A 26,707-nucleotide genomic window follows, 5' to 3' on the forward strand; every position below is an offset into this window, starting at 1 on the left:
TCACTGACCATTATTTGCTTTAATGTGTGCCTCTTGGGAAAAACCCTCTGTCCCTCTCTGGTCTCATTCCGCCACAACTTTCTCCTATCTAAAATGATAAGGCTGATACGGTGAACCACCACATCTTACTGTATACTCTCAAACACGGGCAAAGTGCATTCTTGGTTTGAGACCCCTCCTCTTTGACATTTACACCACTTCTCTGGGTCCCATTATCGGCTGAAATTACTTCTCATATCACTGCAGAATTCTATCTGACATTTCCATCTGATCCTGGACATATCGGTATGGATGAAAGAACAACCTCTGAAAGACTGAGCTGCTTGTTTTCCTTGCTAATAAACCATGCAGATGGTTTAGTCCAGAATGCAATGGCACGTCTGATTTTCAGTCAGCCAGAAAGGACACATTACCTCACTGCTCATTGTGCTCAATTGGGTCCCTGCTGTCCACCACTTCTTGCCTTCAAAGTGATTTCTGGGTCTGCACCAACTTGAATGCCTTAAAGGCTTATACAGCCCCTTAGTCACTTTATTCCTCCATGGAACATTACCTGGCACTGCCACCCAAATGCACATAACAATCCATATATATTTTCGATTGTGGTTAGCAGCATGGCTGACACCAAACCGATTGTCAATTGACAATAGGTCATAGGCTGAGTTCCAACGGAAATACACGTCCTAGTCATCTAATACTGATGTCATCTCAGTGCAGCCATTAGTTGTATTCAACAGTACTGCTAACCATACTCCTCTGTCTGTCATCATGTAAAGCTTGTCCCATGCTGGCTAAGCAGTTGTGTTTGGTTCCTGGGTTTTCTGCAATTATTCTGAAATCGTTGTGAATTGGAGGATGGCCAAACGGATCTGCAGAGCAAATTCAAATGAATTATTGGGGTGCACCAAGGCTTTTGCACAAGGTTATAATTACTACAATACAGTATATCCTCTCCATGCCTGTCACAATTTGACTCCCCTATGTGTTATCACAGTTGGCAGACAGATTTGATTGAGGATGTATGGCACTGGCAGGATAATTTCACTATCCAGCATTGTGGTTATGAAAAGTGTTTATGAAATCAACACCTGGATGTCCCAAAATGTTCTTCAGCTGAACAAAGAAAAAACTGAAGTAATTATATTTGGTAAAAAGGAGGAAAAGCTTAGGGTTGCCACTGTCCTTGACACAAAAGGGTTGAAAGCAAAGGATACTGTTAAAAATGTTGGTGTATTCATTGACAGTGATCTAAATTTCAACAGCCACATGAAAGCGATAACTAAATCAGCTTTTTACCACCTCAAAAATATTGACAAACTTAGAGGGCTGATGTCAAAATATGATTTAAAAAAACTCATCTTTACCTTTTAAACTATTCTTTCACTATTGCCCTTTTATGTTTTTATTTGTTATTACCGTCTGCTTTATGTAAAGCACATTGAATGACCTTTGTGTATGAAATGCGCTATATAAATAAACTTAACTTGACTTGCTCATGTCTATATGCCATGTCTTTCATTTTGCACTGTGATATTGTGGTTATCTTTGTAACACCATCCTACCTGGCTATGGAATGGAGTGCATTCACTGCCTGTTTAAACAAAAGGTTCATGACAGCCAGAAAGCAGTGATATCAGAATCAGAAAGTGGCTATGTTTTCATTCCACCAAAGCTGAAGGACCAGTAGTCATAGATGCAATGGTGAAAGGCCACCTACCGCCTGGAACACATCAGTAATTTTTTATATCTAATCCTTCTTTGAATATGACCCCCCCCCCCCCCCCCCCACATACACACTATTTGTGTCCAACCAAAAACACCCCCACGTTGGACCCAAATATAGCACACCAATCCCATACTAACATGTATTCACTGGAAACACTATACGCCTATTACAGGTGATGTAGGCTATGCCAGCAATAAACATCTGCCTACATCAGTATTTCTGCCAGGAATGGCAGGATGCAATTGTATAAAATAGAAGTCAGATGAGTCTTCAATGTGTCCAGGCAGCATGGTGTAAGATAGTTGTTTCCAACATTGTGAAATCTTAATAGTTATTTTCTGACTGATCTTTCTCGCTAGAACTAGAAGATAGGATAAAACGTTACCAGCACATATTATTATACAGACTAGGCCTAATTATTAGTCTATTTAGTATACCAATATTGTATTCACAAAACCTGAACGTCTATAGCAAAGTCATTGGAGCTTTTAGAGTACTACGCACTTTACGTAACTAGACTGTAGTCACAGTAATGGCGTCTGTGCTAGAGAAGCTCTGTGGTCTATCAACATGAAGCGAAGGAGGGGTTCCTTGTAGTAATTTCAGGCCTTTAACGAGGTTTCTTTAAGCAGGCTATATACCAATAGCAGCGGTCCTCTCAAGAGACTCGAATTTTAATTTTCTCTAACGAAATGATGAAGTTGAAGTCGAACCAGACTCGCACCTACGACGGAGATGGCTACAAGAAACGCGCCGCCTGTCTGTGCTTCAGAAGTGAGAGTGAGGAGGAGGTAAGGCCGAGGTTGTGGGGTGGGTCTGGGCCGCAGTTTATGGTAATAGGCAGTCAGACCCTGGTTGTGTTATGTCTTTGACCATGGGTTAATCACTTGTCATAATTAATTAAATAAGGGTTATAACCAGAGACACCATAGAATAGTCTCGACAAGATATAGTAAGCTTTGTTTGATTTTTCTGCTCAGTCGTAGCCTCCAAACAAGGGTGAACGTCTAACCATAGCTAGCCTAGCGCGGTAGCTAGCTAGTAGCTAGCACGCCGATTGTGCTAGCGGATGCTCCAAATTCACGGCCCATTTCCAGTGTTTTAAACCGGTATCGTGGACTTGGCTACAGTTTCTGATATTTCGGACGTGTGATATATTAGTCATTGGATGCACAGTTGACGGTGTTGGGCATAAATATTTTTTTGTTGTTAGCTTTAGCTAGCGAGGTATCACCTAACTCTTATGATCCGATTGGCTAATAGGTTAACAGCTAGCTTCTAGCCGGCGAGTCTGCTGATATGTGCCAGACGTTCAATTCGATAGACATTGTCGTTTTGTTCAGTATGATGTTAGTAGCACTAGTATCACTGTATGTGCGCCTAGCCAGTTGGCTGAGTGGAGATCAAGTGTACGTACTACTATGATAAAGACTTCCGACGAGCCTCCACAATCCGCGGATTCGGGTTTAAAAGCAGCAGTCGAGTCAATAGTAAAATCTACGTGCTGGATCACACATCCACTCTGACAGCCCAAGGTTGTATCTGTGATCGATGTCTTGGTCTCATTGTTGATTGACTGTCGTTTTTGTAGGTGTTGTTGGTGAGCAGCAGTCGACATCCAGACAAGTGGATTGTCCCTGGCGGGGGAATGGAACCAGAAGAAGAGCCCAGTGTGGCTGCAGTTCGGGAAGTGTGTGAAGAGGTAAGTCACAAGCTTTCTTGACGCAGTCACTCAACACCACAGCTAGTGAGCCCATTCTCAAACACCAGACAATAGAGTACTTGAAAACGGGCGACTTTTTGTAGGTGTAGACAAAATGGTTTTAAGCAAGTGCTAATAAAACCAAGATAATTTATAGTTTTCATGGAGCATGTGCCATTTTGTAATTTGTTACATGAATACATGTAGAATATTTTGTGTATTACTTGTGTACTTGTTTTGTGTATAACATGGTGTTGTTAATGTGCCCATTGGCCAAGTCACCAGAAAATCATCACTACAATGTCTCTCTTTCTCTCTCTGTGAGTGCAACAATAATAAATAGTTGTGGTACGGTATCTAATGGCCAAGTTAGTGAGGTTATGAACTGAGTATCTTGCTTTCACTTTCTTTACAGTGTAGTTTTCACAACAGCCACATCCTGTCTATTGTCTGACTGATTAAACTCTCTTAGTGTAGCTAATCGTATTTTTCATTATGGTGCCATAAATTGTGAATATGCTGTCACTGATTTGTTTTTAGAGCAGTTTGACCCGCTCAAGGTTTCTCATGATTCTTGTTTTGTTGCATGTGTGTGTTTGCCATTGTCATCTTCCTACTCTATTCCCTGCTTGGTACTCCATTGCACACATGAGCACATTTTTGCTCCGTTTAACACATTTTAGCCCTTAGACAATGTGTCAGCTGTGTTCCCTGACAAATGAACTGCTTCATATCTGTAAATGTGTTATTGCGTAAGTGTGTTATTGCTCGCACATCCCACCTTCTTCTATTCTTCAGGCGTTTCAGGCTTCTTTAGTGGTAGTGTCCTACTTTTAGGCTCGACGTACCACCACCAGTTGGTGGGGCAGAGTATCACAGTTAATTCGTAGTGCGCAGGCACTAATCTTAATCAACTAGCGCGTTTTCAGGACAGAAATTGGAGTATGCCTTGTGAACGCGTCAAAAATGACGCACGTCTTCAACACGCGCAAATGTGATGGAGGAGTATACCATTTCCTTAAGGCAGCACACATTTTATTGTGTAGACATGAAGTGAAGCGTGATCGCATAATACCTACAGGTACGCAAGTTTGAAGAGCTCTTGTGTGTTGCTAATGGGCCATATTTATTCACACACTCCATTCAGTTCTCCAGAAATAGATGTAGACATACACTTTTGATGGGGCCTTGGAGCGAACAACTAGCTGTTAGATGTGATGTTAATTAAAACACAACAATATTAGAAAGGTTATAAGAAAGCGTAGCAAGTCTGTAAGTCTGCATTACCTAAGAAATAATCTTCACTGGTTTCACAATTTGATTATAATTCAAAAGGTAATGATGGGTATGTTGACCCCTAGACTTTTACGGGAATAAATTGGTTAGTCCCTAGGGGCCATGGTGGTATTGAGCGAAGGGTTGCTGGTAGAGGATGATGAGAGAAGCTACAAGACAGGACTGTCACACACTCTCTTTCTCTCTCGCACGCACACACGCACACACACACGCACGCACACACACGCACGCACACACACACATATGCACACATGCACACACACACGCACACACACACATATGCACACATTCACACACACACACACACACATATGCACACACAAACACCACACACGCATACACACATGCACACACCACACATGCATACACACACATGCACACACGCACCCATCCACATGCACAGACACGCACGCACACACACACACAAGCACGCATACATACACACACACACACACACACACACACACATATCCACATGCACAGACATGCACGCATACGCACGCTACTACTGTATTACTGCTTTTACTGCTGGGAAACCTATGACCTTGTTGTATATCTCAGTCAAAAGGTAAAAAAGAGATTATTTTATCACTTTTGTTATTGTATGTTTGAAGTACACACACAAATCCACACACACGCGTGCACACACACGCAGGCACGCACGCACGCACACACACATCCACATGCGCACACACACAGGCACACACGCATGCAAACACGCACACAAACATACACACACACACGCATGCATGCACGCACACACACACACACACACACATCCACATGCACAGACACACACATGCACACACACAAACACACATGAACACACACACACAGGCACGCACGCACAGACACATACAGGCATGCACATACAAGCATACACAAAAGTTCCAAGAGTGGGGGATAGAGTAGGAGATGGAGACAGATTGACAAGCGTGATTTATTTTTGCGGAGAGGATGTACAGGACTGAGTGGTAATATTTGTACTGCTATGTGTTTATGTATGGATGCAGAACTTCTAGGGATAGCATTGCAATGCATTGTTGCAGTGATTATTTTCCCAAGCTCTAGCAGTACCTGTGGTAGTTTATAGCCTAATTGATTCTTTAGTCATGATTGTATTGACAAGTCTCTCCACTTAAAATACATTGTTTACTTGGGTTGCTGTTGTGTATTGTCATATCTACCTTAGGCTATATAAAGTTCAACAGCCCATCATGTTTGGGCTAGAAGAATGCCTGAGGTGATGGGAATGATGAATTTAGTTGTTTCATCTACATAAGAATGGTATGAGAAGCCATGAAGTGAAGTGTATAATCAGACCCAAGTAGGTGGTGTATACTACAAAGAGATGCGGTCCCAGCATGGGGCCTTGGTGCACCACCATGAAGAGACCATGGTATATGGACATTTGTCCTTGCCATGGCACATTGATGGAGCGCTCAGAGATTCAAACCAAGAGTGTGTTTTCCCTTAGATTCCCAGAGGATGCGAATAGCTGGGTGTGGTGGTTCACTGTATCTGAGGCCGCTGATCAGTCCTCACTTCTTATCTTATGTGGCCCCCTAAGATAAGGAGCATCCTCGTTGCTGCGATAACATGTAGCCAATTAAAACATCGTTACTGTGCTGTTGACATGATAGTAAACATATTCTAGACAGATCACGGTTGGTTAATGTTTTACAAATATGCTAATTACGTCATTCACAAACTTCAAGAAACAAGTTAGCTGATGCTAAATATCAAAGCTATCTAGCTAGCACCCAGAGAGTTTGTGATTGCAGTAGCGTGAATTTATGACCATGGAGGAGAGTTTTTATTATGACCGCCGCGCAGCGAAGCGGCGGTCATATAGGTTTAGTCAGATTAAAATTTTTTTTTTCTTTTTTTTTTTTCTTTTTTTTCTTTTTCGCATGCCCAAATTTCCGTCAATGATTCCCGGGACACTGAAAGACCGGGGTACACGAAACTTGGTGGACATGTAACCCCATATGGATAGCATGGAACCATCGTTTTTCGTTTTGATCTGTAGCCCCCCCGCTGAATTGGACCCCCCGAAAGGAGGGTAGGGCAGACACAGTTTTCTGTGAATATCTCGAAAACCGTAGGGTTTAGGAGGACCATTTTTTTTTTTGTATGTTGATCTCAAGGGGCCATGTCAACCCATTCCATAACCACTCATTTCATGTATAGCGCCACCTAGTTAAACACAAAAAAGTAAAAATGAGGTGGTGTAATTGCAGGTATCTGTGACCTAACATAGTCAAAACTGCACGAAATTGGAAGTGTAGGATCATTATGACACCCTCTGTATGCACGCCAAGTTTTGTGGAATTCCGTTCATGGGGGGCCACACAATAAATTAATTTATGTTACTATACACCAACTGGCCTGTAGGTGGCCGGAGACAGTTTTCTGTGAATATCTCGAGAACCGTAGGGCCTAGGAGGTCCACCTTTTTTTTGTATGTTGGTCTTAAGGGGGCATGTCAACCCATCCCATTACCACTTATTTCATGTATAGCACCACCTAGTTAAAAATTAAAAAGCAAAAAATTAGGTGTTTTCATCTCAATATCTCTGGCTGACAAGGTCAAAACTGCACGAAATTAAAAGTGTAGGATCATTATGACACCCTCTGAATGCATGCCAAGTTTTGTGTACTTTCGTTCATGGGGGGCCTTACAATAAAATAATTGATGTGTACATTTAGTGACGTACACCAACAAGGATTCCCGGGACACTGAAAGACCGGGGTACACAAAACTTGGTGGGCATGTAACCCCACATGGATAGCATGGAACCATCGTTTTTCGTTTTGATCTGCAGCCCCCCCGCTGGACTGGACCCCTCGAAAGGAGGGTAGGGCAGACACAGTTCTCTGTGAATCTTTTATGGTATGTTGGTCTCAAGGGCCCACATCAACCTGGCTCATAATCACTCATTTGTGATTTGCCCCCCCCCCCCCGGTCAAAAATGAAAATGCAATATTATTCTGCTTTAATCGCCCCTATCTTCAGTTAAGATGTTCAGAACTGCACCACATTTTATGTGTATGATTGACCTGGCATTCTCTGGGGGTCTGGGGGTATGCCAAGTTTCGTAGAATTTCATCCATGGGGGGGGGGCTAAAAAAATTAGGTTATGTGTACATTTAGTGACTGTACACTCATTGGCCTGTAAATGGCGGTGCACACATATAAACATGCACACACACAGGCACCCACATACTATCGGTATTAGAACGGCTGATACATAATTACAAATTCAATAGGATCAAAAGAAAGCCAAAATATTCATCATCATCATCATGGCTGCATTTTCAGTATTGGCGATAAGTAGTCGTTTGTCCACTAGATGGCGCATCGTTGCAGTGAGACGTAATTTTTTTGGAAGTTAAAAGTGGGTTGAAAAAATAATGGACACTTCCTACAAGGACTGTAATTTACCGCAGCGAACATCTAATAAGGACAGGACGATGTTCACATGAAGTGTAAGTGAGGATGAAGTGAGGATGTTTATCGGACATGCTTGGTTTTTACTGCAGGTACGTTAATCTTGTAATATCAATAAGGACCTAGGTAATGTTACCGTTAGCGTTGGTTGAGTGATGGAGGCCCATTTGATTGATTGCATTTGTAGAAAACTATGAATGCGGTTATACCAAGCAAATTGATAGCAGCACTGTTTGTATCTTTCGACTGTCATTTATTGCACGTGCTACAAAATCATTCTGTGCAATGGAAGATTTACCAACGTTACACCGGTCTGATACAGTTTTGCCTATACATGCGTGAGACTGAGACGCCTGTTTATTTTGTTTTAAGTGCGTGCAGGGTGTGAGAGGGGAATCGATGTGCTTTGATTCCAGCTTGGTAGTTGTAGTCTGTGAAATTAAAAAGCACGTGTGTGTGAAGTATCCAAACAATGACACCTTCATTTCATTATGGCTGCTTTAGCAACACACCTTAAGCTACTGTGTAGTGGGTCCCATTTAGAAGTGGCTACTTCATTCGCGCTTTCCTTGACTCATGGAACTGCGTGAATGTTATTACAACTTTTCGCCACGATATGGCAGTTTAAGTCCGCTTGATACTGTAAGTCGTAAGCCATTGGTTTCCAAAGGAGATTTTATTTGTGTCGCCAGCATAGCCTATTGACAATTTATGTTGTAAATAGGCCTACCTTATATTCCTACCTGTAGCTTAGGGAAGCTAACCGCTTTCTATTAGGATCTAGTTTGTTAGTTACAGTTTTGTCATAACTCCCTAATGCATTTTTGCATTTAGAATAGCCAGAGCGTGTATATCTCAATCTGAAAATTAAACAATATCGGGTGCCTATGGACTAGGCTGGGTGAACCCAGCCTGATCTGCCCGCTATTTATTTTTTGATTTCTTAAAAGATTGAGCTTGGTCTGATGAAAGCCAGACTAGCCATGGACCTCAGTTACACAATGCAAGGGAACATGAATCAGCCTATATTTGCACTAACAATAACGGACAAAAGCTCTTCAACTTTGGCCCGTTAAAATGTGTATGAACAGTCTAGCGACGCATTTCATCAAGGCCCATTTGGACATGTCAGTTATTTGCACCACTGGTTAGATGTAAAACAGCATTTCGTTTCAGACTACTGTTACTTAATTTGTGCATTAACAATAACGTTTCAGACTACTGTTACTTAATTTGTGCATTGACAATAAAGTATTACATGAACTAAAGATGACTAAAATCTTATGTAGAAGAAGAAATATTCACAAAAAATCCATCCATCCAAAAATGACCTTTGTTTTTGATAGCTGTTGAAAACGGCATGGAACTGACAGAGATGTTTTTGTTTATAAATACATAAAAAATAAATAAATAAATAAATAACATTATGCTGATACCTTTTGCTTTTCCCAAATACAATGTAGCCTACAGGTATAAGTGACCTTTCATCAATCCAGTTGCAATGGATGAACTGTGATGACCTGCCCTACTTGTGATTGTTTAGATATTTTAAAGGTTTTATAACAATGCTACATCTTCTTTGGCTATTCTACAATCTATTCACCTTTTCAGCACAAGTAGGCTACTTTCTGTGCAGCCGCACACACACACTCAGGCATGCCAAACAAGCATACACAAAAGTTTCAAGAGTGGGGGATGGAGTAAAAGATGGAGACAAATTGAAGTGTGATTTATTTTCGCGGAATGGATGTACAGGACTGAGCGGCGGTCATATTTTGTACCGCTATGCGGTACATCTAGTTTTAACTGGGACAGTGACAGCGATGAGGAGTTCTTCGGATTTGGAGAGGAGGAGTTGGAGGGGGTAGTGTGTGGTACGGCAAATTGCATCATATTTACAGTCTATACCGCTCTGCGTTCACCTGCGCACCCATTACTCTTGTTTGAATTACTCGCGAACCTGTGATTGCATGTCAGATAAAAGAGGAGACAGAGCTATCCATTGATACCAAGCACATCCTTCTGGGTCAAAGGGATCACGTTATAAAAACACACGAAGTGACGGCAAAATAATAACTTCATATAGCTCTACCTACCCGACGTTTTCGTGTGTTTCTCTATGGCAAAGCATGTTCATAATCTGATGTAATCTCACTTTTTTGCCTTTACTTTGTTCATTGCAATGCAGTAAAAAGCTGTTGTAGAGAATAGTCATGAGTGCACATACAGCCTACTGCACATGCTCAGGTCAAGTCAGGTCAGATAAGTTTGTATCACAGATGTGGAGCGCAGAAAGGTAATTTTTCATCACTAAATAAAGTCTCCCTCCACCATGGTTCTTATATTGCCAGATTCAGTCTGGCCTACACACACACATGAATGTCCATCTGGCAGTATGCTGTGGTGAGATACATTTCAAAATGAAAGAATTTTAGGTAATCCACACATATTAAATAATCCAAACATTAATGTCCCCTAAGTAGAGTTATAAGTAAAAAAGTGGAATGGTACAGGGAAAAAGTATTGAACACTCTAAGAAAAAACAGTACACAAAGGCAAGGAATGGCAAGGAACGAGCTGGAATCTATACATAGTTAGAGAGTAATTATCCCTCCTATCTGTGCAAATTAATGTAAGCTGGATTAGTACATATTGATGAGCTATAAAAAGGTTTTTCGTTACCAAGTTGTCACACAAGAAACATGTCATGGTAGGTGAAAGCAAAAAGCTCTTCCAAGACCTTTGCAACATTATCGTTGCAAAACATCAATGGAACTCGTTACAGATGCATTTCCAAACTTCAGAATCATCCAGTAAGCAGTATTGGAGCCATTATCTGCAAGTGGAAGGAGCATCACTGCATCATCAATTGGCCATGCACAGGATCTCCTCACAAGATTTCTGACCAGGAAGTCAGAAGGATAGTCAGAAGTGTAGCCTAAGAGCCAAGGACCACTCCAGAAAGACTTGGAGGCAGCAGGTTCAATTGTTACAGAGAAAATCATAGGTAATGCACTCCACCGCCATGGCCTCTATGCACGCTCACCCCACATGACTCTATTACTGAAGAAAAACATGTCGAAGCTCATTGAAAGTTTGCTACACAACATTTGGACAAGCCTATGAAATACTAAGAGAATGTATTCTGGTCAGGTGAGAGCAAAATTTAACTCTTTGGATGTCATACTACACACCATATTTGGAGGAGAAATGGCACTGTGCATCACCCTAAAAATACCATACCAACAGTGAAGTTTGGAGGTGGAGGCATCACGGTGTGGGGCTGTTTTCAACTCATGGTACTGGCAGACTTCATACAGTTGAAGAAATGATGAATGGAGCCATTTTTTCTGGGAGAATCTTGCCATCCACCAGAACAATGATGATGAGACATGGCTAGACCTTCCAGCAGGACAATGATCCAAAGCATTCAGCAAAGGAAACTCAATTGGTTTCAGAGAAAGGAAATTCAGGCCCTGACTTAAATCCAATTGAACAGTTTTGGAAGTTATCTAAAGATCAGGATTTACAAGAGGGACCCCTGGAATCTTCAATATTAAAAGACTATCTGTTTAAAATCACACCTGAATACTGCGACTGATTAGTTTCGTCATAGAGGAAATGCCTTGAAGCTCTCATTACAAATAAAGGGTTTTCCACAAAATATTTAAGAAATTTCAGTAGGTGCGTTCAATACTTTTTTTCCTGTGGCATTACTTTTTTACTCATAACTCTACTTATGAACATTAATGTTTGGATTTTTTATATGTGTGGATTACCTAAGTTAATACTAATGTCTGGTGAAAATGTCATGCAAATAGCCTCACTGGAAGTATACTTTCTGAAAAAAATGTTGACGTGTTCAATATTTATTTTCCCCGCTGTATAACTAAAGGTAGTGAGAATGCCCTGAAAATAGAGCAGACCTCATAGGGTTAAGTCTACTTATTTTGTTTTCTTGAAAAGAACAAGACAAAAATTTAAGTAGAGATGGAATGTAGACCATGAGTAAGTAACTTAGAGAAATGTTGTCATTGACCAGAGGACGGACGGACGATTGAGCGATTGATTGATTGAGTTTTGAAGGTGTATTATTTTAGTCAAGTGGATCAAGTGTATAATTTCTGAGTGGCTGTGGTGTTCTGATCTTATTATTGTAAAATCTTGTACTGATCTTTGATTCTGATTGATTGATCTGATCTGATTGTTTTGCCAGCACTGAGGCTGGATGAGAAGGATGATCGGAGCGATTGATAACCCTTGAGGCCAGCAGGGTTGATGAAAATGTACGTCTTTTTTTCTGAGCAGCTTTGAGATGGGTACACAGCTTTCTCATTGTGGCAATCAGGCATGGATGCAACTTGTTAGAGCCAGCAGGTTCGGTGGATAGAACAGGGTTCCTACGCAGTATGGAAAACCTGGAAAAGTATGGAATTTGATTTTAGTAATTTCCAGGTCTGGATAAGTATGGAAAAAAGAAACAAGGGTATGGAGAAATATTTGTGTTTCCAGACTATTGCATTTGCAGTACTAATCACTTCACTCAGGTCATAATGAACCATTCCTACTGTTGTGTAGCTTAACTGTCAGTCCCCATCGTCAAGATACAATTAAAAATGACCAAGCTAAATGGTCGAATATTAAGTGTCATTTTTTAATTCACTTCAGTTGTCCATACCTTTGTTTTCATTGAGTTATCCCAAACCAGAAGTGGCCGCAATGTCGAGAATATGGTCAGAAAAATCTACCGAGAAGTTTGGAAATTTGAGTATGGAAAAAGTATGGAATTTTGAAATGGAAAATGTGTAGGAACCCTGATAGAAGATACAGGCTATCCATTAACCCAGTGTAGAGCAGAGAGACTGTGATGACCTCTAGACACCTGAGGAGTGAATTATTTTCCCGGTTCCTTCTAGAATTCTGCGCAAAAGCTCTATAGTTTCAGTCAGAGCCATATAAAGGTAGAGTTGCGACAACTCCATTGACGCTAATGTTCCATTTTTTTCCAACAATGGCAGCTAATGGAAGCCTCAAATAGTTCCCGGAAGTTAACAATTAATAATAGCAGCAGTGCAGTTACAGCAGTATAGACTGTTTGTAGCCAACATTTCAGACTCAGATTTACATTCCTTTGCCTCATCCGAATAATAATAATAATAATAATAGTAATAATAATAACAGTAATAGTAGGCTATCAATAGCCTAATTATAATAATAAACAATTTATGTATCGACTATGACTTTTCTGCGGCTCAGTCTTTATCAGTTCCTCATCAAATAAATTAAAAGAGGCTAAAAGCCCAATAAATGTGCCACACGTAATAGCCGAATATAAGATAACCCTTGCCTATCCCATTTCAATTAGGCAGCACTACACCACCACGAACCAGCTGTCATTAAGTTTTTGCGTTTAGTAGGCCTACAACTTTTATGACGTGACGTTTCTTGGGCATTTAGCTTCACCATCACGTCAAGTTGTAACGTATGCGCAATGTTCATCTAGGCTATGGATTTAAGTGGCTTAAAGGCAGCAAAAGTGGGATATAGTGCTGCTTCCCCAAAACAATTCCTCCATAACTGTGTATTTAATCGTTTGATATGTGGATAACTTTCAGTGGACTAAACAAAAGGTAAAGATTTTGTTATCACAAGGCTAGCTGGTTCGTTATATGGCGAAGCATGTGAAGTGAAGCTGAGTTTGTTGGTAACTGTCAGGGAATTTAACCCCAACATATTGAATCAGAATCGATACAAGAACCACAACACGTAGTATGGCTTTGCCCACAAACTCTGGTACCAAGAGGAGAGCCTGCTAATGTAAGGAAGAATTCCTCACACCATCAGTCTCTGACTCTGCAGCCCAAAAGCTGTGTCTTTTATTGTACAGATGCAAAAATCTCAGCCACACACACACAGACAGGGTGCAGTTCCTGTCTGTCTGGGTGCACACTTAACTTGTACTCTCTGTTCTTAGAACTCAGCACAACATTTAACTTGAACTCTGTTCTTAGAACTCAGCACAACAATATTTCTGCTTACACAAATGGTTATACAATGATAATAATAATTTCCTTATGTAACACCCTTTACCTGTAGTTTCACTTAAGGTAAAGGCCTGAGTTCTGTTACGGTGGATCTCTCCTTACTTTTTTGTGTCACTGCTTTTAACGCTTAGTTAAATCAAATTTCCAAGTATGACCATTTCTGAACAATTAATAAATATCCCCTCATCAAGACAAATACCACAGTTTTAATGCCAAATGCTGTTAATTTATTTATACTAACAAAGGTAAGGATATGGGAAAGTTATAAATAACAATAAATATATAAATGTGAAATATAAATGCTGTATGTTTAACAATGAATATATAAATTATGTATAGCTAATGTACAATCAGTTGCCAACTGACTAGATAGTATGAATAATACCAGGATATAAAAACAATCAATAAATACAATATAAAACCTGTGGCTTGACGAACTTGACCAGCAAGTGTAATAGATGTAAACACACTTCTGTAAAATATCTTTAGCACAGCGGAGTTAGAAGGTTTAGTGTATAAATAACACAATATGCTTAAGCAAGGTTAGGTTTAGAAGTACTACAGTATGATTAAATAAGTATACGTTTAGAAATATTAAAGTATGAATTGATAGGCTAAGTTTAGGTTTAGAAGAACTGCAGTATGATTAAATAGGTTTATGTTTAGAAATAGTGAAGTATGAATAGATAGCCTAAGTTTAGGTTTAGAAACACTAAAGTATGAGTAATAGTATAAATACTATATTAAACGACCCATAAGGTTGTCAATTCAATGCTAAACCCCTTAGCCTGGCTTAAGGCCAGACAACGGCAACCAATTTGAACATCACATAAGACAACAACAATGTGGGCCCACACATACACTCTCTTTTACACACACACACACAATACCGCACGGTATCGAGGAGTTATCGTTGCAGGCCTGTGTCGTTGCTTGTGCTCGGTGAGGCTACAAACAGACTAGCCGCTTCACTCAGCTGAGCCTGAAAACAAAAAGGGTTACGATACCTCCAACAACGTTACCTCACGCCGGCAATGAGGCTCCACAGACCCGAGGCAGTGACAGTACAGCAGCGGGGGAAAACATCCAACCAAGAGGGAGTGAGAGCGAGACGTCCAGCGTTGCCAGAGGAGGTATAAGGCACACGGTAGCCTAAACCGCTATCTGGTTTTCCTTCACCGTCGTCGAGCGCACAGCAGACACTTAACTTAACTCGTTAACTGGCTAGCTTACTTAGCTTGCTAGCAAGGCCACTTATCTCACACACGACTATAGCCATTAACTGATGAGACTTTTGTCTGTACACTATTACAAGCAAACTCATTACACACAGTTCCCGAATAGACAACTGGCATACCAAAACAAAATAGCTTATTTACAAAATTATCTCTCACATCTGGATCCTTTCACCTGTAGTCAGCCTGACTAACGTTACTCCCAGCGCCTCTTATTATTTCAACGCTCGTGCACTACTCAAAAAACCCGGGGACCCCTGTATGAACTGTGATTGGCTGTAAGGCAGTCTTAATGTTCTATGGGTTAGAGTGCCTACAAATAAACTCTTGAAAGTTCTCAACAACTATTATATTGAATGTAGTTTTACATATTTAAGTATTAGCATATTTATTAACTTATCTATTTATCTATTTAACTTTATATCCTAATATTTATTTTCCCTGTGGGTTACACCTACAGTAACGTAAACGTTTCTTCAGTTAGGAGCAGTAGCCTACACTCGTGATCGTGGGATTGGTCATGGATATTCCCACGACATCTAATCAAAAAATAGTGTTCGTTGTATCTGGGTAAAATTCCAAAATAGGACATCCCTTCCCTGAAACCACGTTATGTTTGTGCGCTTATGGGGTTACACGTTTAAGATGGCAAAACTGCACCAAAATTATTTTTATTCAGAAATTTAACTGCTTGTCATTTTGGTAAACCAGCCTACTTATGGCACTTTAACAGTGTGTAAATCAGGCCTTTCTACGAACACTTGTAACGCTGTAGGCCTAGCTTACTTTATGGTAAAATTATTTTCCTATTTATAAACTAAACTAAACTGTCGGACATTAAGAAAACATAATGAAGTGTCGTTGTAGCTTTGTGCAAGCCAGACATCAGCAACGTTAATTTTATACGACCTATCGCTGTCGTGGCTGCCTGCATTTTCCCTGTCGTCACGGCTGCAACTTTCGCACTCGTGTGCTTTTTAGCGGCGTGTTCATCAGGTCCCGGGACACCCGTCTGAGCCTCCATGGACCATGTCAACAATGAATGAAATTAGCTTATCAATGAGTGTTATCAATGTGAGCGAGTATACTACACATATTTTGTTTTCTAAAGATACAGTTCTGCTGCAGACAATGAGCTGCCAACCACCATAATGTAATAGCAACCCAAAATAATGAACTTGCTGTCCTTTTCAAATATAATAATCTTGACGGTGGGATATTCTATGGCTCACCAATTTACGAGATATATGTACTGAGTGACTAAATATCAAGTTATTTCTACTGACATGCTTCCTGGTGGCATAAAAACACAGATGGTTTCCCCTTGATATAAAGACTGACATAAGAGACATAAGCTATGCAAGATGGGTACAAATCCCAGACTGTCCTGGAAAATAAACAAGATATAGGATGTATACAATGACAAAGTCAAGGTCTCAAAGTGTTAATGCTTCTTTCCAAAAATCTCACCAGAAGTTGTTATTTAAGGGGTTATTTAAAAAAAAAATCTTCTGGGGGAGCATGCCCCCAGACCCAGACCTACCAGAGTTACCAACCTTTTGAATTTCACATCTGTTCACATCTGTGCCTGGGGGACCCATTTCACATCTGATAATCCGCCCATGTGTGCACACCTTTTGCTACATAGTGCACAAGTTTTACACACTTATTTTAACTCATTGAATGCCAAGCTGTTTTCGGGAGCTTTGTCCCGAAAGTGCTGGAGTGCCAGCAATCTAGACCATTGTTGATTATTTTTGTACAGCCACAGCATATTCTGTGTTATAGCTATGAACACAAACAATAGCTCGATTAAAAAGTGAAACTTTAAGCTCTCGGTGGGTGCAAACCGTGTATTTCTACACGCCTGTGAAATCCCAAGCTAAACAGTGGCTAGTTTTCATCAAAATCGCTGTTTTTTCTAGAAATAGATATATAACGTCTTTCATGAAATATAAAGTGTTGCCTGTTACTTACTTGTGTAAACTTTCTGGGAAGTGATCAGCGAGACTGCCACCTAGTGATAGACCCACGAAAATGGCCTGGTTTTGACCTGACGTGCATGCGTCACTGATTCGACCCAAAGCGGCAACCGTGTTATGATAAAATGTCCAGATTGTGCGTTTTCATGAGTTTTCGATCGTCATATATTTCATTTCCATTCATCACAGAGTTCCCAAAATCACATATAAGGTGTGTTAGAGTGTCTAGTTTCGTAATTTTTTAAAAAAAGCTAAAAACGTAATATTATGTTTTTGGCACTCAACGCATGGGAAGGAAAAACGTAATATTACGTTTTTGGCACTCAATGAGTTAATAAATGGTGCACTCATCTTAGTAAATAATGCACTTACTTTATTCAATTCTACACAAGTGAAACATTTTAGTGAGTGAGTGAGTGCCCCCCCCCCCCCCCCCCCAAATCTCACTCCAAGCTGAGCTCAAAACTTGAGAACCCTGGAACCTATATAGATTTGAGGGAGCTGCAGCTGTTAGCATCAGCACGGTCATATTAACACAGCAGGCACTAGCCCAGTGAAGGATCGTGTAAACCCCATCCCTAGAAACCAGTTTCAAACCAAGCTTGCACTGATATAATGCATGATCACTGATTAAATTGCTATTTTCTGACAGGATGAGCACAACCATGCAGGTTCTCTGAATCTCAAGCTCTTTAGCCTACATCTTAATGCTGTATTCAGAGCACGGTGAATGACAAACGGTGACAAAATGCCAGGGCTCCGAACCGGTTCAAGGAAAGAAAACGAAAAACGAAAACGAACGGAATTTTACGTAATTTTACGAGGAGCGGAAATGGAAACGAAAACAAGATTGTCTTCAACTGTTCCGGAACAGAAACGTTATTCTGAAATCCACAAAACCGGTTAATAACGTTTTTTTTTTCGTTCTCTATATTTTATAAAATTTCACAAAAGCATATCCTATGTCAGGGAGACTATTTCCGGTTGTGCGAAAAACAAGCCCGCATCTACACTGTTAATGTGAGCTAACAAGCCGCTATGTAGCCAACTACTGTAGTACTGTACTGATTTCTGCAGTTTGAAAAAAAAAAAGGAATAAATGGACCTTTGGTCCAAATGTGTATATTTTGTCTTGCTGTTGTAATGTAACCTATCCGTCTGCCACTTCGGATCTTAGGCCAGCTCGTAGCGTAGGCTACTGAAACTGATTTGGAAATTGTTTGTAGCCTATATGCGTAATAGCCTATTTTGCCTGTCCACGCCTTGTCGTTTTAAAGTCGGGATTTGAAATGTTTGCGCAATTATAGCCTATTCTATGTAGAAGAGTTAAACGGGAAATTTGAGATAGGCCTTGTCAGCAACAGACAGGTTCGTTTATAAACAGGATTGGAATTATAGCGCAAGCCTTTGAAGATCTCCATATGGATAAAACTAGAAATTATTTATAGGCATAGGCAGGCTCGGAATTTCACCATTCTGGGGGAAGGCCACTTGGCCTTCAGTTGGGCATATTTGGTGGGGGGCACAAAGGCCACATGTCAGGGCACCAAGGCCAAAGTTAACTATAGCATATAAAAATGATCAAAGTTGTATTTAGCCTATTCACTGCAGTAGCCCTGCATCACTGTATGAAACATGACAAAAACATGAAAAATGACATATTACATAGAACTGTAAATCTTCTGATCATCTAATAATTACAGATATCTAGGCTACATATAACAGTTATTTTATATTTGGCCTGCTATGAAATCATGTATTGAACTATTTAAGCACAGCTCAGCTTTAAGAAACTCAAATAGCCTAGATGCATGCTTAGCATTTTGTGATCATTAAGGCTACTTTCACAAACTGTTAGTCAGCTGTCCTCTGATTTACCAATATCTAGGCGATATTTGTAACATTTATTTTGTATTTGGCCCATTATGAAATCATGTGGAACAATTTAAACACATTGTAAAACTTCAAGCCCAAATTTGGAGACATCCATGCATGTCGAAATTTACTGCAAATTCGAAACTGGATTACTCTGGAACAGCTAACTGTACAGGGGACTGTTTTACACCTTTGTGTTCGGTAAGGTCTGCTGTTTATTCTTATATATGGTTTGTCATGTGTTAAAAGAAGGGTTTGTGAAGTATTCCACCGATATGAATGGGTAGGGAGATCATGGACGCAAAACCTTCAGTAGAATGTATGATCAAATTGAATTATATTATTTACTTTTATCGCGAACCGTTCAACACAGCAATTATCGGCTAACATCGTTTAAAAGCTGAGAAAAAGCTCTTTCATGTGATACTTGTGATGTCTGTGTGATGATGAGTAGGCTACTTCGCGAGTAGTTAAACTGAGAAGAATGGGTGAATTTGGACGCACTTTCTTTCTTGCACTGTCACTTTCTCCACTGCGTAAAATACTAAATTAATTTGCGCTGTGAATGCTAAGATTATTTTGACAGGCCACAGGCTAAATAAAAATCGCTATTAGTAGGACGCAAAGCAGAATATTGAAAGAAGGGGGCACCAAGGCCACCGTGGCCTGTAAACCTCTGATTTTCAAAGGGGCATCACGGCCAACGCAAGGGGCTACGACGGCCATGGCCGTCGTGGCCGCCGTGAAATTCCTACCCTGGGCATAGGTTAGGCCTACCGTAAGTCTGTAGGCTATGGGATGAATAGCCCATCTGAATGTTTTTGGATGCCGCCTGTGATTTATTATTTTTGGGCATAGCTACGGTATAGGCTAAATCAAGGGGAAATAATGAGTACGTCTATTCTAAGGTAAAGTCCACAAAAATAGACTTGATAGGCCCGCCAAACACTGCCAGATCTTTAAGAACGAACGATATTTTGCGTTCCGAACCGGTTCAGGACCATGTTGGTGGCGGAACGCATGCAAGAACGAAAACGTTAAACATAGGCCTACCTGAACCGTTCGGAACGGAACGTTTGAAAAATAATTTCGTTTTCAAGCCCTGCAAAATGCTGTTGTTTATGAGTTCATAGCCTGGTTATTTATCAATGACTATATCACGTTTTATATGTTATTATGATCACTCGCATCGCATTACCATGGGGTTACTGTGTAGGTAATGCTACGGTTAACTTAACATGCCCACCATTACACTGGAGAGATGTTAGAAAACTTTTAAACTTTTTTTTTATTCTCCCGAGACGCTAGCTACTTCAGGTAGTTCGCTCATTATCTCAGATCAGTGAAGAACAACCAGAGAAAACGTTGGGGAGAAAACTCAAACAAGTTAATGTTAGACTTAGACTAGCTGTGTTACAGTTTCTCGTTGCAAAATTAAAACCTCCATGCGCTTTTGTAGGCTACACGCAGTCTCAAAAACACTGTTTACAGCTCTTGAGTCACGTAGTAGGTCATTTTTTTATAATGATAATTTAGATAGGCCTAGGCTACACTTATGGGGTGGGTGCTATTGCGTTTTCTAAAGAATCTCCCGTCTTGGTTTTGTACAGAAATTAATATTAAGTGACACATACGTAAAAGGGTGGAAAAAAAGGTCACCTTATATAGCAGGCTAAGATATAAGGTCTGGAATTTAATTTAATATTGTTGTAATGGTAGGATAACTACATAGTTTACACAATAATTACACTGTGTTATAAATATTGTATATCAATGCATTTATTGATTATTTATTATTGTCAATTACCCAAACTCGTGGCTCTGTCTATCATTGAACAGTAGCCTATTTAATGCATTCTAATCCATTGTCAATCACTTCCGGGAACTATTTGAAGTTTACATGAACCACGTGACCTTAACGAATTTTGAACACCCATTGTCGCAACTCTACCTTTATATGGCTCTACCTTTATAGAAAATCTCTGAGGGTAATTGTCTCATCATAATGCAGAACTCCGTTCGCAAACATTCTAATCACATATTTGTGACTAATCCTCAACAGGCTAGTGAGGGAAATGTCAGGACCAGAGGTAGTGTGTGGAGGCAACCACTTGCGAAAAGTGGGTGGGAGGTGGGTTTTGTGGAACAAGAACATAGGTGGTGGAACAGACAGCAGGCATAGAGTGAAAGGGAATGAAATAATGGTCAGAGAGGTGCAGTCGTGACCGTTAAGCTGATTGTGGTACAGTTTCAAATGAGGTCAAGTTCTTTGCCGACACTGTGACCGAAAAATCACCCATTTGTCCTAGTGGATGGTAAATGAGAAGCATAGGGTCTTACTGGAGAAGACACCATAACAGAACCATGGTGTTAGAAAAAAGGGTATTTGCTTGGAGGCAACAGTTGAGTTAATTTCCGTTTGTTAGAAACTAGACAGTCCCCTCCAACTCCCTATCTCAACGCATAGCTAGTTTTACATAGGCATGGCTGAAATCAGCTTTAACAGCAGACTTCTGGCAGCTCCACAACTCAACAGAGATTGCATAATGCATTTCGTACATGGGTAAGGATTGTTGCGATGATCAGATGTTATCCAGATTTTTGAGAGAATAGGAAAAGAGTGGAAGTACATACATTTTAGTGACTGGTGCTTAGGGTGAATAGGACTGTTTACCTGGTCAGTGTTCTTGCTTGGTGGACTCACACAGGTAGACTTGCTAGTCTAGCCGAGTAAGTTATCTCATAGGGCTACACATGAGAGTTATAGCTAAAGCTTCAGGGGCGATCTATTGAGAATACAGCCCATGATTCAGTTAAAATTTTGTCAATGTCAAATTTATTTATAAAGCGCATTTACAGACGGCTTAGCTGCACCAAAGTGCTTCACAATAAAGTGCAATAAATAAAAACAGGAAGGCACAAAAACAAAACAAAAAGGGCTACAGTTAAAATAAATTAAGAAAAGCAGAAAAAAGAACATTTAAAACTAAAACTGGGGCATAAAGGGAGACACTAGCCAAAGGCAAGTGAAAAGAGGTGGGTCTTTAAAAGGGACTTAAAAACATTTAGAGACTGAGCTGAACAGATGTGGAGGGGGAGGCAGTTCCAGAGTCTAGGGGCTGCCACTGAAAAGGCTCTGTCCCCCCTAGTTTTCAGCCTGGCCCTGGGTTCTTCCAGCCGCAGTTGGTCTGCTGACCGTAGTGCTCTGGAAGGGGAATGGTGGTGTAGAACAGCGGTCCCCAACCACCGGGCCGCGGGACATTCCTAACCGGGCCGTAGCCTACGACATGAGTTTAAAAAAAAACTAAATTTAATTCGCAATAATGTCACGTTTTTACATGGCATAGGCCTATATGCAGTTGTTTGATTGCACACATGTTTGCATTTTGCAAGGTCTATTTTCTTACGTCTGTCTGTCCCGCCTTCAACACTTTTACATATTGCCTTCAGCGCTGCGCAGCCTCAGGTTAGCTCACTTCACTTGATCAGTTCTTGGCGAATGGTATGTCACACGAAGTTAGCTAAACTGCTAGAATGAGCAACAAAAAACAAGCATCTTTAGCAGGTCACTGGCCAGAGTGTTTGAGTTGAGAGAGCCGCCGCAGAGATTTCTTACAGAAAAAAAGCTGCACATTTGAGTGATGAGGACTGGGTGTCAAAACTCGCTTACCTGTGTGACATATTCGGATTGCTTAATGACCTCAACCGGTCACTCCAGGGGAGAATGACGACTGTCTTTAAACTGGCAGATAAAGTCGCTGCATTTAAAGCCAAGCTTGATTTGTGGGGACGACGAGTGGACCGGGGTGTATTTGATATGTTCCAAACAGTAGTGGGGGTTTTGGGAGAGACTGAGGCAGGGCCCTTTCTCTCGCAGCTGGTGCGCGATCACCTTGTTGCGCTTTCAAATGAGTTTGAGCGTTACTTCCCATACTCCAAAGATCCACGGCAAACCAATGAGTGGGTCCACAACCCATTTGTCAATATCCCAAATAGTCCTAACTTGTCAGCGCAGGAGGAAGAGCAGTTGATCGAAATTGCAAATGACGGTGGTCATAAGAGTGTCTATAAGGAAACCTCTCTGGCGGGTTTTTAGATCAATAACAAAGCAGAATATCCCGAGATAGCCGTAAAAGCGCTGAAGACGTTGCTACCATTTCCCACCATGAGGCCGGGTTTTCGGCAATGACTGCAACTAAGACCAAATTGCGCAATCGACTGGACATTTCAAACACACTGAGGGTATCACTGTCTTCCATCATTCCATAAACAGGGCTCCCACTGATTATATTCGTAATGCACGTTTAGTTCCCATGTTTTGTTCCCATATTTTGTTAAGCATGTTCACACGTAGGCTATAGATGTAGCTTCAAGTTGTTCAATATTCATAGTTCATATTGTTCAATTTTCACTTCTTCAAGTTCACATTTTTCACATGTTTAAGAGATCGTTACCTTCACTGTTCATAAATAACTGGAGCTAGTTCTTTTCAAGTAATGCATGCACAACACATATGGAACATGGAACCCCCCCACCCCCCGCCGCCGGTCCGTGGAAAAAAAAAAGGAATCAAACCGGTACATAAAAGGTTGGGGATCCCTGGTGTAGAAGATCAGACAGGTAGGTGGGGGCCAGACCATGGAGAGATTTGTATACAGTCAAGAGGAGTTTGAAATTGATGCGGTAGTGGATGGGGAGCCAGTGGAGTGAAGCCAGAACTGGGGTGATATGTTCACGTTTTTTAGTGCAGGTGAGGAGTCGGGCGGCTGAGTATCTGGCTGTGCGGATTAATCGTGGTTTGATGTTATATGGAAGGGAAGCGAACAAAATGACAAGTGTAACTGAGGATCATGGTGTGCTTTTTCATTGCCACAAGACTAAACTAATTGGGCACAGATTCTCAGTAAAATAGCCCTAAAAAGAGAACTGAAAAGACTCCTTTCACCGTTCTCTCTAGATACTCTTAGATTGGTATGTGGCGTTTAATCTGAAATGAGAGAACCATTTATCTATAACATGCCCCCCCCCCCTTCTGTTTAGTGCTGTCTATTACTATCTTGTGATATTAATCATTCCCGTTCATTTTTCCATGAAATTGTCCTTCCATAGAAATGAACTAAAGCAAGTGTCTGTAAATATAGACTGACACCATTATCTGCTGAATGCGAAGGGTAATTGATCTTCAGTGTATGTTATGTTGTGAGCTGTGAATCGTTGAAACACTACTTACGGTCACATGAGTAGGTTGAGTTGGGTTGTAATTATTCTCTTGTGGTGTGGCCTTCAGAATTCTTCACAGAGAAGTTCGTGGTAGCTGTGCCTGCTTTCCCTAAATGATTAGCGGTTCATTTTGTGGGCGTTTTTGTTTTGTTTGAACCCCATTTTAGAACATTTTCTTCCCCTGAAACATTTCCTAGATGTCTGATTCAGGCTGGTCCTCATTTGACCCTTAGTTCTTATCCGTACAATGCAGACACCTTTTTAGAGCTATTTGTGCGAGGATGATCAGACTCTGCTTCCTCTCAACAACTTTAATCTGTCTTTGAACTTTTAACCATTTTTTATACACAAATAAGTTAGTCTAAGGAAAGGCTTGCCCCAAATCATAATTAAATGTTTGCTCGGGAGCTAAAGGTGTGCAGACTTTTTTGCCATTATTACTGTGACTTTTCCTTTGGTCCAGCACCCTAAGTTTAGGCTACTTGTAAGTGTGTTTGTCCATTTGTAGCCTTTTCACACAAAGTAAGGGCCCAGTGCATCTTGTGATGTGCCATTCTCTCGCAGTTATATGAGTAGCTGTATAAATAGGCTAATGTGAAACTGTAACCCCAAGGACCAGGGAACATAAGTGACGCCACTGCTAGCTAATCCTGGCCCTTTTCCATTCCTGTTGCCATTCATATGAGGATGGAGGCCACCTCATGTTTCAGAACCAGACATTGGTTGGCATTAACCCTAATGCTTCTATTTGTTGCTAGCCAATTTGGCTGATGGTATTCTGATAGTTGAATATAGGAACTTGCCATTTATTTTGATTTTTTTTTTCATACCATGAACACACACATCTCAACAACAACAGGGAGAACTTCATAACATTTGCAGCAGACTTCATTTATAGCCCATACTAATTGGGTTGCAGATTTATTTGGTTGTAGCTACTCCCTGTTTTTTTCTTAAAGAATGTTATGCCCTCTGTTTCCCCTCTAGGCTGGAGTCAAGGGGACATTAGGCCGATTAGTAGGAATTTTTGAGGTAAGGTCCATTTGTTTATGGGTCATTCTATGAAACTGTTTTACCTCTTGCTGTTTGTTTTAACTCTTGCTGTTTGTAATTTTTTCTTAACAAACATTTGTTATTTTTAGAATTAAATATATTTTCCTGATGACATTAGACATATTTATTCAGAATAAAATCATGTTTTTTGGTAAATATTGTATGATTTCTTTTTTTTTTTTGCGTCCCTTGGTTTGACTTAACCCGTTACATTAACTTGTTTTGCCTGTAAATAGCATACTGTTACTTGAAATGAAATCACAAAGACAATTTTTAATGTCTGTCTGTAGAGCACCCAAGAAACTAAGCAGAAAAATTCAGACATTCTTTTACATTGTTTATTTCTTATTTTTTCCATTACTATGAGGATTATACTATGTGGATAACACATAATTTGTTGTCAAATGTGCTAGGTTTGAAATTGGGCATGGTAGATGTCAGAACAAGCAACTGATAAAAATTATCCTGGGACAAGGACCCCACCAGTTCTATAAAAAACAATTCTAAAGGTTCTAAACCTTTTTAATTTTCATGTGGACCATGTAAGATGCTGAATTATTGTACTTTCTGGCACAGTCTCACAGCTCTTGGCTTCTTTTCTTCAGAACATCATTTTATCTTGGTAATAGCTTTTGATGACACTTCCTACTTTCTACTCCAGAACCGAGACAGGAAGCACAGAACATACGTCTATGTTCTCATCGTAACCGAGGTCTTGGAGGATTGGGAGGACTCTGTAAATATTGGTACGTGCAAGCCACTCTTTATGTTATACTCAGATCTGTTTCTTGTAGATATAATTTGCACATACTCAGTATGTGCACGTACTCAGTTTGTGACAAATACACTTCAACTAATTTGATATCTTAATGACATTTCAAGCCAGATATCATTTACAGAAATGCGCCAATGAAAAACCAAACCTGTGCACTGGTCTCAGCTATGAATTTTACATCCTATGAGAGTATTATTAAAAAATTATTATTATTAAAAAAAAAACATTATATATACTTTTTTGATCCCATGAGGGAAATTTGATCAATGCATTTAACCCAATCGGTGAATTAGTGAAACACAAACAGCACACAGTGTACACACAGTAATCACACACACTAATCCC

At 40.3% G+C, this 26,707-nt stretch overlaps 1 protein-coding gene across 1 annotated transcript in view; it reads left to right on the forward strand.

The window, feature by feature from the left end:
* The first annotated feature begins 2,226 nt into the window (after positions 1-2,226).
* The window catches only part of LOC121713200 (diphosphoinositol polyphosphate phosphohydrolase 1), a 29,955-nt gene continuing 5,474 nt past the window's right edge, over positions 2,227-26,707 (forward strand). Inside the window, exons 1-4 of the mRNA XM_042097664.1 lie at positions 2,227-2,517; positions 3,318-3,428; positions 25,522-25,566; positions 26,249-26,333. Coding sequence (XP_041953598.1) covers positions 2,419-2,517; positions 3,318-3,428; positions 25,522-25,566; positions 26,249-26,333 — 340 coding nt within the window. The 5' untranslated portion in view covers positions 2,227-2,418. The remainder of the gene's footprint in view (positions 2,518-3,317; positions 3,429-25,521; positions 25,567-26,248; positions 26,334-26,707) is intronic.

This window comes from Alosa sapidissima, chromosome 7 (genome assembly GCF_018492685.1).
Source record: "Alosa sapidissima isolate fAloSap1 chromosome 7, fAloSap1.pri, whole genome shotgun sequence".
Lineage (NCBI taxonomy): Eukaryota > Metazoa > Chordata > Actinopteri > Clupeiformes > Clupeidae > Alosa > Alosa sapidissima.